This window comes from Haemorhous mexicanus, chromosome 21, assembly GCF_027477595.1.
Source record: "Haemorhous mexicanus isolate bHaeMex1 chromosome 21, bHaeMex1.pri, whole genome shotgun sequence".
Lineage (NCBI taxonomy): Eukaryota > Metazoa > Chordata > Aves > Passeriformes > Fringillidae > Haemorhous > Haemorhous mexicanus.
Window position 1 is genome coordinate 9,541,858 of NC_082361.1, and position 16,375 is coordinate 9,558,232.

Genomic DNA, 16,375 nt, shown 5'->3' on the forward strand with positions numbered 1-16,375 from the left:
TACTGAAAAAGTAATTAAATAACTAAGAAAAAATTATCTCTCTCCCAGCTGAAACCAGGACAGGAGTTAACAAGATTTTTCATGTCACTTCATTTTCTGGGCTAGATGCAGCTCTTCCAAAGTCAAAGACAGACATTCATCCCAAGGAGCTGGGTAAGGGGAACTTCTCCTCTTTTACATGGGAAGTCACAAACCAAATTCCCCACCACGCACAACTCACCAGAATTAACCCAAAGGAGACTGCAAAGCCTGAGTCTTGCAGCAGCTCAGCCAAAAAGGTCCCTTGGAGAGAGATAACTCAGTTTTCTGCTGTGCAGCATCTGCTCCAGCCTTTATCAGACACTCCTTTCAATGTCCATCTTCCCTCCAGCCCCTGCACCACTTCCCATTCATTGTTGCCAACCATTTTCCCGTGGGTGCAGTGCCCACAGCACCAGGGACAGGGTGTTCTGCCCGGGAGCAGATGCTCTGGAGCATCCAGGAGTGTGAGGATACCTGACAATGGCTTCAGTTGTTCACCTCTTGTTATCCTGTAAACCACAGCCCAGCTGAGCCTGAAGAGCCTCACTGAGTTCCTCTGATCCCTCAGGAAAGCCCACAGACCTGAATTCTTTGTGAAAATTCTCTCTGCAGTCAGGCTCAGTGGGTTTGGAGAGAATTCATGGTTAGTTCGTGTCACGGGGATCCCACCCGTGCTGCAAAGACAAACTGTCACCTCTAAGTGAGAGCAGGGAGCGATTCCAGCTCCCCTTGTGCCGGCCCGGGAGGATTTCAGGGCACGCAAGGCTGCACCACCCTCTAGTGCACACCCACAGCAGCGCCTGTGCTGAAAGGCTGGGAAAAAATTCCCTAATCCAGCCCGGCTGAACCTCCCCCGAGCTGGGCCAGCACCAGCCCTGCAACAGCAGCTGGGAGCAGAAGGGAGAGAACTCCTCGGAGAGGGAACCCCAGAGCAGAACCAAGGGCTGTCCTGGCCTTGGCACAGGGAAAAGCCACTGCCCTGCACCCCAGCCCTGTGCACATGCAGCACCCTGCACTCCACACTCCTGGATCCCTGGGACCCCAGACCCTGCACATCCAGCACCCTGCACCCCACACTCCTGGATCCCTGGGACCCCAGACCCTGCACATCCAGCACCCTGCACCCCACACTCCTGGATCCCTGGGACCCCAGACCCTGCACATCCAGCACCCTGCACCCCACACTCCTGGATCCCTGGGACCCCAGACCCTGCACATCCAGCACCCTGCACCCCACACTCCTGGATCCCTGGGACCCCAGACCCTGCACATCCAGCACCCTGCACCCCACACTCCTGGATCCCTGGGACCCCAGACCCTGCACATCCAGCACCCTGCACCCCACACTCCTGGATCCCTGGGACCCCAGACCCTGCACATCCAGCACCCTGCACCCCACACTCCTGGATCCATGGGACCCCAGACCCTGCACATCCAGCACCCTGCACCCCACACTCCTGGATCCATGGGACCCCAGACCCTGCACATCCAGCACCCCTGGGATGCAGGCAGCCCCACACCCCTGGGATCCCTGGCAGCCAAGACTCTGGAATCCCAGATCCTGCACTCCATATCCCTGTATCCCTAGAATTCCAGACCCTGCACATCTGGCACTCCACACCCCACACTCCTGGATCCCTGGGACCCCAGACCCTGCACATCCCACACCCTGCACCCTACACTCCTGGATCCCTAGCAGCCCAGATCCCTGGAATCCCAGCCCCTGCACCCCACATCCCTGTACCCCTGTACACCCAGCCCCTGCACCCCACATCCCTGTACCCCTGGAATCCCAGCCCCTGCACCCCACATCCCTGTACCCCTGGAATCCCAGACCCTGCACCCCACATCCCTGTACCCCTGGAATCCCAGACCCTGCACCCCACATCCCTGTACCCCTGGAATCCCAGCCCCTGCACCCCACACCCCTGTACCCCTGGAATCCCAGCCCCTGCAGCCCAGTGCAGCCAGCTCAGCTCCTGCCATGCAGGGCTTACCTGCACAACAGGGGTCTGTGTAATTCCTGGCACAGGAGTGAAACCTTTCTCATCTCAAAACATGGAAGATTTTCACTACCAAAACGTGCAAGCAGGAGGAGAAGTTCACTACTAAAACTGTTTTCTGGAAATTGTCTCTCTTCTCACACTATTGAGCAGCACCAGGCCAGGAGAGCACAGACTGGCAGCCTCTCTCTCTCAGCTGCCCAGCTCTCCCCTCCTCAGCCAAACTTGCCACCAGCACTGGGAATGGCCAGTTCATATTCTGGGATTCAGTTTCTTCATGCATGTAAAAAACTGGGAAAAATCACCATTGTGTCTGATAGTTCTGCCTCTGTACCAGGCAGTAAAAAAAATAATCATCCTGGATAACAAATTCCTGCTGCAGGAGAGCACAACATTAGCTTTGGGATATGGGAGACCTCAAATGACCAGGAGAACCCCCAAAACAATCCTAAAACAACCAACAAGTCTGAGCAGAGCACGGGCCTGAGCAGGTTCATGGCCAGGTTTGGCAGCAGGGTGGAATGTTATTTGGACAGTTTAAACAGTTTGAAACCAAAACTGCAGGAAATTGTTACACCCAGGTCTTGTTTCCAACAAATGCAGTATCAGAACTGCTGAGAGGCTCCCAAAGGCAGCCCTGACCCCGGGAGCTGCAGTGGAGACAAGAGGAACACAGGAAATGTGGGATACAGGACAGTGCCCCTGTGTCAAACACAAACATCTCCAACCTTTCCTGTTCCCCCACAGGGTATCACGAGTTCCTGCACTGAAGGAGAAATAAAGCACCAAGGAGGTGAAGGGAGGGTGTCACTGCCCTCACAGAGCATTTCTGAGCTCAGGAGGAAGAAAACCACACAGAGGGGAGGGAGTGGCACTGGGGAGGGAGTTCCCCCCCTCCACTTAACTACTGTGTTTGTTTGGGTGTTTTGGACACAGCCTCAGGAAACAAAAGGGTCTCCTGAGCACGACTGGGCACTCACAGAGCTCAAGTCCCAGGAAACAAGAGCTGATGGGAGGAAAAAATGAAGGAGGTTTAGGTTGGGTATCAGGACAAGGTTCTTTCCTCAGAGGGTGGTTGGGCACTGAACAGATCCCTGCACACTCCAGCTGAGGCAGAAGCAAAAGCAGAAGTGGAACAGAAACAGTGACACAAGAGAGCCATGAAGAACAGGCCGGCCAGCCTGGAGAAGTTCTGGGTGACACAACTGCAACCTTCCAGGGCCTGAAGGGAGCCTTCGAGGAAGGTGGAGAGACTCTTTACAAGGGCCTGGAGTGAGAGGACACAGGGAATGGCTTCCCACTGTGAGATTGCAGGGTTAGATGGGATACTGGGGAGGGATTGTTCCCTGGGAGGGTGGGCAGGCCCTGGCACAGGGTGCCCAGAGCAGCTGGGGCTGCCCCTGGATCCCTGGCAGTGCCCAAGGCCAGGCTTTCATAACTGGCTCCAGGACTCACTTCAAGCTACTCCTTTGGAGAAAAGCTGGGAGGAAAGGGGAGAGACTGGTTCAATTTCTGGCTCTCTTTGTGAAAGCCCATCTGAGAAGAGGCTGTCGACTGCTGCCGGGGTTGGTGGCAGCACTGGACACCTTTGATAGTGCAGCACATCTTACCATGTGCCACAAGAGCTGGAACCTCAAACAGGAACTGATTTCAGTGGAGCTCATCTCCTCTGAGTCTTCCTCCTCTTGAGCATCTTGTCCAGAGACCCCAAGGGGCAGACCAAGGCCAAAGGAAGCCAGATCAGCCCCAAGAGCCCACACCACCTGCTCAGCCACAGCAGGGCTCCACACTCACTGAGCAGAGTTTAAAAACACAGGATGCTAAGCTTAAAAATAAGCATATTCTTTTTTTCTTTTAAAAATGTACAGTCAAATTTGAAGTGGATCTACAAGAAGACACTCAGCTATCTTTAAGAAAAGTAAACCTTGCAATGCACTGCATACAGTTTTCTAACCAGCCAGAGCCAGCGAGTTGGGTGAACTGCAGCGATTCCTGAAGGAGCTTCAGTGGCTTTGTTTTTGTCTCCACCACGTGGGCAGAGACACTCAGAAGGCAGCACAGGCTCACTCCTCTCCCCTGAGGCCTGCCCTGCAGCCCAGCTCAGCGTGAGGCTGGGGTGGGCACCTTGGGCAGGGGCAGCTCCATGGAGGGAGTCTCAGTCACTTCAGCCGGGCTGGGCTTGCGCAGCTCCAGTTTCTCGCTGAGCTGGTTGTAAAGCTCCTTCACAGCTTCCCCACTCTGCAGGATGAGAACCAGGGACAGGGAAACAGGACAGTCACACTCCATTCTAGCCAGAGCACCAAGTGTGCTTCACCCTGAGTGTTTAACACAAACCAAGAGAGGAGGAGGAAGCCACAAGGTAATTAATTAGGCCACAGCTTGGTAGCCTTGGAAAGCAGAGCTTGTGTTTCAGTACTCCCTTTCTCCTGCTTCCCTTCCTACCTGCTTGGTGGGCTCCAAAGCTTTCTGGAGAGACTCCAGTTTGGCTGGGGCCACTTTGTGATGCAGATGCAGCAGCAGCCTGAGCACATGTCTGTGCACGTTCTCCTTCCTGCAAGAGCAAGAAGCACAGTAACCAAGACAAACATCTTGAGAACAAGGAAGCCAGAGCAACAGAGTAATTCACTCCACTACAGTCTTTGTTATATTTATCCAAAACCCCTGAGAATTGGAGCTTCTGGAAGGGGCTAACTTAGTGTAAGCACTAACACTGTCTTAGACCTTCGAGGATTCAAGGAATTGCTCAATAGGAGTGGATTACCTGCACAACCATGAGGAGGGAGGGGGAGATTTCAAGCACAGTGTGTGGAGGAAGCAGCAGAAGCAGCAACAGATGCTGCTATGCTCCAGCAGGAATTTCAGTCACTTTTAGAGAAGCTTTCTGGAGGCTGACCTTGTCTGCAGGCCACAGCTAAACCAGAGTGAGTGACCAGAGGTAACAATAGATTTTTGTGTGCTGCTGATACTGCAAAGAGCTAAGAGAAGTTAACTCTACACAGCCAGAAGTACTTCAAAGCCTGAAGGATACTCTCCTTTGCAGCTCCACCTTAGGGATAATGAGCAGCAGTTTAGATAATAATTCACAGTCAAGACATAACCATTTTGCTGATAAAAACTTCATCTCCAAACATACACCTTTTCTTAAAGGAAAACAGCATCAGGCTGGTATTTCCACTGCTTGTGAAGAATTTGGTGGATTATTAAACTATTGTTCAAAGCAGTAAAAGCTCTGTCAGGCATTCTGTAAACTCCCTCTCTCCAGTGAGAAAAAACTGCTTTACCTGGAGCAGGCAGTGAGGAAGAAGCCATCAAAGAGACTGGTGCAGAACTCCTCGAGTGCAAACTCATCACTGAGCAGGGTGAGGTTACCAGTGAGCAGGTGCAGGAAAATGTCACTGAAGACCAAGTCACTGAATGTCTCAACTATGAAACATGGAAAGGAAAGAGACACAGACTGACAAGGATGTGCCAACACATGTCCACACAGCTCCTGTTCCTGCTGAAAACCTGCAGTGAGGTTTCATCGTGGAATGGTTTGGGTTGGAAAGGACTTTAAAACTCATCCAGTGCTACCCCTGGCATCATCAGGGACACCTTCCACTGCCCCAGGCTGCTCCAAGCCCTGTCCAGCCTGGCCTGGAACACTGCCAGGGATCCAGGGGCAGCCACAGCTTCTCTGCTACCCTGTGCCAGGGCCTGCCCATCCTCACAGGGAAGAATTTCTTCCCAATATCTAATGTAAGCCTACTTCCTTTCAGTCATTTTTTTCTCATTTCCTTTGCTAACAGGCAGCCCAGGCAGGTGGCTTTGATCCTTCAGACATAAAAGATTCTGAGTAGATTGCTCCAGAGCTCTCCTGCAACTCATCCCAGTGGAGTCAGTGAACAAGATAATACTGGTGAAAAAATTAGGCTGTGTTCATTCCTATTTTGTTAGCAGTTTTTCCACCACACAAAGCCAAGTGGAAGCAACTTCTGGCCACCTGCAATCACTGTGGGCAGCAGCAGAATTGGGGCACCTGCTCTGTTATCCTTCAGATTCATTCCAAACAGTTCTCACCTAATCTCACTGTTAATGGAGGATGTAAGGAACCACTGCCCTCAGCACTGCCCCTAAACTCTCACATCAGCAGAAAACTGCAGAACCCAAACACTCCTGCAAGGACTCACAACTTGTCACCAGAAGGGCCAAAGGCAGAACATCTTGTCCCTGGTCTGACATCCCTGTCACTCCAGGTTTAGTGGCCTCCTGGGTATCCAGTACAAGGCAAACAGAAGATGAGACAAAAACTTACCCAGTGCTGGCAGGAGCCTCAGAAAAGCATTCTTGTTCCTCTGTTTGGTGATGTGAAGGATGTAATACAGCCCAATCTCACAAGCTATTCTGTTCTCCTGCAGGAACCTGTTATGGCACAAGCAAAGTTTATTAATAAATAAAGCAAATTTTTAAAAATTTTTTAAGAGGTTTGAAGTACTTTTGGGATGGTTATCAAGCAGGTACAGCAGTGGCTAATCTCAAATCCACTGAAGAGCAACTATTCAGTGAGTGAGCAGATGGATCATCCCTATGTTAACTACCACACTCCTGGAAAACTGAACATTCAGCAAACAGCTGCATTTAACTGTCAACATTTACAATGAATTCCTGATAAAAGTGCTGCTCAAAATGGACTTTAGAAAAAGCCCAAATACTCAAAAATTACACAAAGCCCATAAATGTTTTAGTCTCCCAGAAGTCAAACATAACACTGTGACAGAGAGAGCACAACTACCAGGACCCAGTATCCCAGATTCTGGCACACAGAAAAGAATTGTGCTAGAAATCAGAAGATCTGAACAGAAAAGAGCAGAGAGAGGTTTTAATTATCTTTCTGATGTCCCTGAAGTGACAGGTTATCCACAGAGAAAGAGTGTGGGTGTCAAAAATGCCAACTTTATGATTTCCAATAGTGCTCTTCAACATGGGCACTCATCCAGCTGCACCCAAATATCACCCCAAACTCAGCATCCACTGCCTGGGAAGCTGAACAGAAACACCAAATAGTCACATATTCAAAGAGAGAATGGTCATTTATAGGAAATAGTACTTTATATTTGAGGGAGCACAAGGAAAACCTGTTTTGTTAAAGAGAAGGTTCAAACTCAATTAATTAGCACTGAATCTCTTCCCAGGAAGCCCTGCCCTTAGCCCAGGCAGTTTTCCCCTGCCAGGTCTGGCTGGCTCCCTGCTGCTTTGGTGGCAGACCCTGCAGTGGGTGGGGCCAGGCACCTACTTGGTGAAAGCCTCGGGAATGGCGCTGGGGTAGGGGATTGGTCCCTTCTCCTCCGAGGGCAGCTTCTGATCCACAGTGAAGGTGTGGTCATCCACCACAAAGGACATCAGCAGGGGCAGGAACCTGGTGATCAGCTCGGCTTCCTTGGAGGGAGGGAAGGACAGAGGAAGAGAACAAAGCCATCATCAGTCACATGCCACCTGATGGTCCTGAAGTGCTGTGACAAAAGCAAGGCAGTGTGAGGAGCCTCATCCTACAGTGAGGAAAACCAGCTTACAGACATCCAGTTCCAGTCAAAATTCCTGAACCATTCACTTCCACACGTTCCATGGTAATTAGGAAAACCCTGCTTCATCTCACCACAGAAACACTCCTGCTCAAACCCTTTCTTGGGACAATTGTGTAGCATTTCTTCTGAGAGGCCCTCCCCAGCACTGCTGCAGGCATGGATGTGTTCAGGATGACATCAAACTGCTGATGTCAACAATCACTGACTCCAAGCATGGCCCAGGCTTATTTGTGGTAACACAACCACAAATAAATCAGATTTTAAAGACTGATTCAGAGGCTCCCTTTGGAAAGAAACTGAGCATTTTCCCTTATAGGTTCATGAGAGAGCACAAATGGCAGCACTACCTTCAGAATTACTGATCACTCTCACTGCTACAGTCCCAGTGTTATGCACACCCTCCCTGGGTGAATTTGAACATCCTAGCAACCAGGAGTGGATGCACTTTGGAGACTTCAAATGTGCCCCTAGGTGTTTAAAAAATATTTACTGCTTTATAGTTCAGAACAGAAACAGTAAATTCCTCCTGTGAAACACCAGGGTTGGCCCTCCTGCCCTCAGGTGAGCTACACCAGGGATTCCTGTAACACTGGGAAAGGATTTCCAAAGCATGGAAAGATTACAGTTCAATGTGGCACTACATTCAACTGCTGTAACAGAGAGCTAGGAGGGGAAAAACCATTTTTCTTGTCAATTAAAAGCTTCTGAACTGCTACCAGAGTTTGAGACCAGTCCTGGAAATCCTGCTTTCTTCACACAAGACATGTTCTACAAACCCATCAGTCATGGGCAAGACTCCAGGAAAAATGAGAGAGCAATGAACAACCAGTGGAGTATTTAGCAGAGGTACAGACTGATTTTAGAACAGTAAGGACCAGGCACCCACGGAAATAAAAGGGTGGGTAATGGAAGCTCTCAGCACGTCCAGACCAGCTGCTCTGTGACCACTGTTTTTCCCCAAGAAAGCTCTGATGAGACATTTGGAGAACAAATGTTTAATCAGGAATGCAATAAAATAATAAACAAGCCTAAATTTAATTAACTGTGTTAAATTCTTAACATCAAAAGGGCTCACCATTTTTGGTTCCTTGAAGACTTGGCTGTCAATCATGTCCCAGGCCCCCTGTCCCAAAGACAGCATCCTAAGGAGCAGCAGCAGATCCGGGCTTTCCTCCAATTTTAAGGGGAGAAGAAAAACAGCTATTTTGATCTTCACATGAGATATTTATTTGGAAGAAGTGGTTTCTATTTAAAGCTGTTCTGGATTAGCAGCTTTGTCCAAGACTGCTAAAGGCATTCAGTTCAAATTAATTGAAAACTGATCCTCAAAAGGGCATCAAATAACTGCCACACCTCAGGGTTTGGGGGGGTTTGTAAATTTATAATGCACCAGGAAGTTTGCAGTCATCTGAGCACATCTTTTTAAAATGTGTCCAGCCCAATTAGTGCACTGGAATATAATGTGTGAGAGGATAAACCAAGTCATCTCAGCAGAAGAAAGGAGGAGAAAGGGTGTGTAAGAATGGATTGTTTGTGTCCCGAAACCCAAAGGGCTTTCAGTCTTAAACTGCCACAAGCAAGTTGCTCCATGCAAGAACATTTAACAACTCAGGGATAAAACAGCAAGTGGCTCCCATTGTTCAGACACCTGTCAGGGTGCCCTTCTTTAACCCTTCAGCACCTCCTGCAGACTCCACTTGCAGGAACTGTGTTTTATGTCAGCCACCAGACCAGAACTGTGCAAACAAACCCATGGCATTCACGGTGGCAGGAGAAAGGTGCTGCTGTCAAGACAAACTGATGGAGGGACAAAGCAGGGAGGCACAGATTTTACACATTATTCTCTATTTGCACAGCTGCCAGCCAAAATGAGCCATGCAAAGAATTCACGGTCAGTTTGGAGAGTTCCAAAATGCCCACCATGTCCAAAGAGCTCCTGCAGAGCTCTGCAGCAGGTGCTGCAAATGGACAGGAATCACATTTCCCTTGTTCCAACTGCCACATTTGGTAACTTAATGAGACTTGGATGGTGCCACTCCTTCCCTGATGGCTGTCAGTCAGTCTAGAGCACAGTTCAGGTTAGCTACACCAGCTGCAATGCTTACCCTGGGTAAGGTGTCCTGCCCAACCAGGTCTTGCAGGTGCCTTATGGTGCTCAAGGCTAAGGTGTTAATGGCAAAGGGATCGCACAGGATCATTGATAAGTCCCTGAGAAGAAGTAAAAATCAAACACTGTCATACATAACCAACAACCCCATTGTACAGGTACAAATCCAGCTGTGTACACCTGATGAACCTTGTCCTGCCTTGTAAAGAAATAACACTCATGGGTGGTTTTGATGTGAAAGAGCACAAATAACAATTGCTGAAAGTCTTCTGCACTGAGATCAAGCACAAAATCCCCCACAGCCAGCTGAAGGTCTGCTGGGAGACAGCCCACAGGCAGTGGAGCTCTGGTGGCCCCAGCTCTTTGAGCTGGCAGGTTTTAACCATCTCCAGAGTGCTGAAGACAGAAAGGTCTCAGAGGCTTTTAAAAAACAAGTAAAAGTGAATTCTTAAATAGTTGAAAATAGCAATGGACAAAATCTGAAAGTATCAGCTAAATAAAATACTATGAGAGCAACCTTCCAGAAATTAAGTGTACCAGATCACAGCGGGGTTGTCATTTGAAGCTAATGAAGTACTTTAACTGACAAACATCACCAGCCCATTTTCTCTGGGTTTAAAGCCAGACAAGTCATTCATAATAAGTTATTCTGGCTCCTTAAGAAAGGCTCCTGAATTTTGTTATGAGGCCACAGGGGAGACTCAAGGGTGGCAAGTGAAGCAGTGCAAGCTCTGCCACCGGGCCGTGCTTGGCTGTGACTCTGTGACTGCACAGAGGGGCTGCTGGAGGTTTGCTGGCTTTAGGGAAGAATTAACACCTGTCAGATGTTGTGAGTGCTGGGAAGCCAATTTCAGTTTCCCAATAAACAGCTCAAGTGCCTTACCCCAACACTTGTTCTTGTCCTTTCTTCACCCCATCCAGGAATCCTTGCAATTCCCGAGCTCTCTTGTTGTCCACGAACTTCTCCCGAATGCAGGCGTCGAGGCACCAGGTGAACTGCCAGCAAATGGAGGGAGCTTTATGAACTCATTAAACCAGCAATAAAACACATGATGTCAGAGAAAACAGGCTCAGAATGACCTCAAAATATCTGCAATTGAGATGCTTCATTAATGCACCTAGGCACAGTACCACACTGGTGACAAACACAGAGGTCAGAAAGGCCAACAGCCCAAAAGGAGGTTAGGAATGCTCAGGGAAGTTAACGTGGGGTCACTTTCTCACTTCCAGGGAAGGCATTCCCTGGCAATTAAGGAGCAGGCATTTATTAAATCCATCACTGCCCTGCACACCTGCGGATTTACACAAGTAGGAGACTGAGAAAGAAGCAGCATTACTTAGAAACAAAAATGGTTTATTTTGGCCATTGCAATAGCACTCCCACTCTCTAAATAAAGGAATATTGACAGTGGAGGTGTTCCTGCTTTAGAGCTGTATTACTGGACTATTATTTAAGCAAAATACATGTAAAATCTAACAACTACTTCAGAGAAAAGGCCTTGTTCCAGGTCAGAGTGATGCAACCATGAACAAGGGACCAATAACAAGATCCTGCTGTGACATTACCACATCTGTCACTTCCCAATATTTGAATAGTTTCATGTTTCCATTTTCATGTTTTTATTCAATATTCAAAGTATTTACTGTTACACACACAGTTTACTGACAGATGGAGCAAATCCACAACTGGGAGGGAAGCCTGGAGTAAGAACCTGGGGCCAGCTGATGTTTTTTATGATTTTTGCAGCACCTACATAGAATAGATGTCAGATTAGACATTGCTTTTAACGCTGCCAAAGTACCCTAAATTTGAATGATGCATGGGTTATGAAATGAAAGCAATCTGCTGGTTGACCAAGATAATTTTTTCACCTGAAGGTGCGAGGAATGTAAGATGACATTCAGGTTCAAGGTGTGAACTCTCTTTACAGAAAGGACTCATTTTCTCTGGGCTTTTTCCAGCAAATTCTCCACAAATACCCCCATGTGGCCCACATGACTGGTACCTTGTGGCAGGGATCAACAGTGCAGATCTCACTGATCTCCAGATCATGCAGTGACATGAGGAGCTCTGCCCGGAGCGTGCAGTAGTGGACGTTCCTGGTGCGCAGGAAGAGCGTCCTGAGGAACTGCAGCACCATGTCATAGAGCTTCACGTTCTTCCCGATCATCTGCGTCAGCTTCTGCACCACCTGAGCTCGGGGGAAACGTGGGCTCAGCACCAAGAGGTGCTCTCATTCTACACACACACAAATGTCAATTGATTCTCTCATGTGATTTACCAAGATTGAAGCACCTGCAGGGACATGAGGTCCTGAAGAGGAACTGTTTAGCCCAAGATTTCCAAGAGCATTTGTTCAAGAGAGGTTCACCAAATCTTAACAGCCATAACATTTTTTTGTCTCAACCACTAGTTTCTTTCTTCCACCCTTCTGATTCTCCCCCCACCTCCTTGGGGGAGTGACCAAATGGATGTGTGGTGCTGAGGGTCCAGCTGGGGTTAAAGCACAACTCTGCAGGGCAAACCCGGAGTAAATTAGACCAGGGCACTTTCACCAAATGATTCTGAAAGCAAACCAGGCCTGAAACAACCCCTCATGTAATAGATGTGCTGCCTTCTCTGAAATTAAAGCTTTACACTGCCTTAATTTAATTCAACTTTTCTAGATGCCAATTAGCTACAACTTTCTACATCATTTAAAAAAAAAAAGGCAACTTCAGTTAAGCTATGTCCACTAAAAAAGTTCCCAAGAAAGTAAATTTAACATATCAGCATACTCAAACTGATGTGATAAGAGATGTTCAGCCTTAAGAACAGCTGAAGTGAATTAAAACCAGACTGACCAACAGAGAAAAAAATCTGCTCTTGCTTTTTATGAAGTGCATAAACAGCTTAGAACATTCATCTTTTATTACACAACAACTAAAATAATTCATGCTGTTTTCATAAATATGTGTGGGAGAAATGGCTTGGTGTTGGTTGCAAAGAGTTTGTCCAGGTAAACAACTTCAGCAGCAAAGGTCATCAGGGGAAAACCAGCCCAGGTTATGTGATGGTTGACTGAAAGCTGATAAATTCCTCTCACCAGCACACTGTGAGGGTTTCCTTGTCCTTACCTCTCCTTGACGTCTTGTTTTGGGAGATGGACTGAAGAAATTTTGCAGGAAGGAAATATCGTTGCTGAAGAGAATGTTCTCCTTCTCCAGGATGTATTGCTTCAGCAGGGGTGACACCTCATCCCCAAAGAGAGCCTGGTTGTCCTGCCAGATCTGTCTCTTCACCTCCACAGCACAGGCCTTGTACAGGTCCTTATCAGCCATCACCAGCTTCAGCTTCTTCTCAGGGACCTGCAATCCCCAGAGCAGTTACACAGTGAGCAGCACCTCACCTGCCTGCCTGCCCATGGAACCATCCAAATCATGGAATCACAGACCTTCCTGAGCTGGGAGGGACCCCAAGGATCCCCCAGCCCAGCCCCTGGCCCTGCCCAGACCCCCCACCAGCCCCACCCTGGGCATCCCTGGCATCTCTGTCCAAAGGCTCCTGGAGCTCTGGCAGCCTCGGGGCCGTGCCCATTCCCTGGGGAGCCTGGGCAGGGCCAGCACCCTCTGGGGGAAGAACCTTGCCCTGAGCTCCAGCCTGAGCTGCCCTGGCCCAGCCCCAGCCGTGCCCTGGCTCCTGTCCCTGTCCCAGAGCAGAGATGGGAGCTGCCCCTTGGGAGGAGCTGCAGCCCCCTGAGCTCTGCCCTCACTCTGCTCCAGCTGAACAATCCCAGAGCCCTCAGCTGCTCCTCACAGCCCCTCCAGACCCTCCCCCATCCTTTTAGCATTTTCTAACACCTTTAGATGTTTTTTTATCTTGTGCCCAAACAGCCCCAGGTCTCGAGGTGAGGCTGCCCCAGCACAGAGCAGAGCAGGACAATCCTCTCCATGCCCTGATCCCCACCTCAGGCAGTCTGGGCATTCACCCACCTGATGCAGCAGTAGACCAGCCCTAAGAAACTTTAACAACCACATCACACACCCTTAATTCTTCCAAGGAAGAAAAAAGATCTACTTTAAATCTCCAGTGCTGAGATTTGAGGTGATATTTCCCAACTCAGTAATTTACTGAGTTCCAGCAGTGTTTTGAGTCCACTACCTTGAGTGCAACATGATGCTTTTAGGAAGGACACCCCTAGAGATTTTTGTTTCACAGATCTATTTTCCCTTCTGCCTACTTTTAATTGCACTCTTCAAGTCTTACCTTCCCCTTGTCAGAGATTTGTTAATCAGCTGTGGAAAAATTCACCTATCAGCAAACTTGGTTTTTTAGGAAGCTGCATGGATTGAAGGAAATAGGGCAATAGTCTTGTGTCATTATGAAAAAGTGAAATGCTTTTTGAATTAGTCCACTGAGTTATTAGCAGACACAAGAATGTATTGAATCCTCAGTCAGTCCCTGACACTGAACAACACACGTGCAGAAGGTGCAGAGGGAGCAGAGCCCACCTGCCAGAGGCATACCAGAGATGTGACAGCAGTGACACACCAATGGCACACCAGATCACACCAGGCCAACCAGCGCAGTGCTCCTACCTTGGGCAAGTGCTTCATGACACACATGACCACAGGCTGTATCGAGGGCATCTTGACCAGGGAAAAGCTCTTCTCTAGGAGATCTTCCAGCTTCTTGTATCTGAAATCATGGAAAAACACGAGACTAGATACCATGCAGCAGTAAAGGAACAAAGTGGCCACCTCAAAGCCACTGGAACTCAGTCCCTGAGGAAGCCAACTCTCCTTTAGAGAAGTCACCCATGCACTGCATTTTCACACAGAACTTCCAGCTCACTCCAAGGAACCAAGGACACTGCCGACAAACCTCTCCTCGACCTTCCCCTCCAAAGCGATGGCAGAGACTCTCTCCAGCAGCTTCTCCCGCAGCTCATCGAACACGGACTGGTGGAACTCGAGCCGGGGGGTGCCGTGCAAGTCCAGGAAGGGCAGGGCATACTGCAGCGAGGGCAGCAGCACCCCGTTCTCCGTCTGCAACGCAACCAGAGGGAACTGACAGCGGCACTCGGGATAACAAATAACGCCAGGAAAAGCCCAGACAGCACGGGGGCCGTCCCGTGCTCCCTGTCCCGCACGGCCCGGCACCGCACGGCCCCTAACGCACCTGGAACTGCTCGATGGCCTTCAGCGGCTCCGTGCAGTTCGTGAGGGTCTCCTTGAGATCCTCGCCGTTGGCCACTCCCAGCTCCTGCAGCCCCGCGTACATGTCGGCCTGGCCTGGCCGGGCCGGGCCCACGGGGCCGCTCCCGGCTCAGCTCCCGCTCCCGGCCCCGTTCCCGTTCCCGTTCCCGGCCCCGGCCCCGGCCCCGATCCCGCCTCAGCTCCCGCCCCGGCTCCGCGCGGTCCGCCCCAGCCCGCCCCCGCCGCGCGCGGCCCCGCGCCGCAGCACCAAGGTTCCGCCGCACCAAGGTTCCGCGGCCGCTGCCCGGCTGTCCCCGGCTGCCCGCGGCCCGAGGAGCTCGGAGCGGCTCGGCTGGGCGCCGGGCAGGGCGGACGGGGCTCAAGGAGCCTTTGGACAGCGCTCTCAGGCACATGGAATCGCAGAAGGACGGACTGGTTTGGGTTGGAAGGGATCACAGAGGGTCATCCGGGCCCACCTTCCTTTCCAAGCAGGGTCATCCCAGAGCACACGGCACAGGGTCGTGTGCAGACGGTTCTGGGATATCTCCAGCGAGGGACACTCCACACCCTCACTGGGCTGCCTGTTCAGTGCTTGGTCACCCACACAGGAAAGAAATTCTTCCCCATGTTTAGGTGGAACTCCCTGTGTGTCAGTGGCTGCCTCTTGTCCACTGCTGGGACAGCAGAGTCTGGTCCATGCTCTGACACTGCCCTTTAGACACTCATACACATCAGTGAGGTCCCCTCTGGGCTATCTCTTCTCCAGGCTGAACAGGCCCAGCTCCCTCAGCCTTTCCTTGCAAGAGAAATGTTCCAGAACCTTGAGCAACTGAGCAGCTCTCCACAGGACCTGCTCCAGGAGCTTCCACATGGTGGGACTCATTGGGTGTCCTGTGCAGGGCCAGGGGCTGGACTCAATCCTTGTGGGTCACTTCCAACCCAGGAGATTCTGTGATTCCATGTTCCTATGCAGGGCCAGGGGCTGGACTCAATCCTTGTGGGTCACTTCCAGCTCAGAAGATTCTGTGATTCCATGTTCCTGTGCAGCAAAACTCGGGGTTCCTGGGGGTGTCTGAGGCTTCCCTCTGAGATGATCATGGGCAGATAGCAATGAAAAGAGGAAACGTCACCAAAAACAGAGAAGTGGAATTTCCCCATTCCTGGTTTGATTTTCAGATCCATGACCAGTCCGTGGACATGAGCAATCAGCCAAATGCCTCAGTGTGAGCAGCCACGGAGATGTCTTCACATTTCCATTTGCAGGGATGAGACTTTGTGGCACCGTCAGGAGAAAGCAGGCGTGTATTTCATAAAGCCTGAGCCTTGGTTATTTTCCATAGGGATGCTGTCAGGAAGGGGGGCTCAAGCCCTCAGAAATAAAGTAAATCCAGTGACAAGCAGTTTCCCCACTTCCAATGCAGAAGCTCACACTGCCAGACGTGGAATACCAAAGGGGTGAGTTTTGGCTGCTTTCTGCTTATTACCCAGCTGAGTTAAGCCCACAT

The 16,375-nt window shown here is 50.1% G+C and overlaps 1 protein-coding gene across 1 annotated transcript; it reads right to left on the bottom strand.

Moving 5' to 3' along the window:
• Nucleotides 1-3,850: 3,850 nt before the first annotated feature.
• Nucleotides 3,851-15,080, bottom strand: NELFB (negative elongation factor complex member B). The gene is made up of 13 exons (XM_059865151.1): nt 14,854-15,080; nt 14,557-14,720; nt 14,271-14,370; nt 12,810-13,040; nt 11,699-11,884; nt 10,576-10,688; nt 9,691-9,793; nt 8,661-8,756; nt 7,297-7,439; nt 6,319-6,425; nt 5,306-5,447; nt 4,467-4,575; nt 3,851-4,262 (listed from the first exon to the last, which is right to left on the bottom strand). The coding sequence occupies exons 1-13, from the start codon at nt 14,953-14,955 to the stop codon at nt 4,125-4,127; spliced, it is 1,734 nt and encodes a 577-aa protein (XP_059721134.1). The 5' UTR covers nt 14,956-15,080; the 3' UTR covers nt 3,851-4,124.
• Between the last annotated feature and the right edge of the window lie 1,295 nt (nt 15,081-16,375).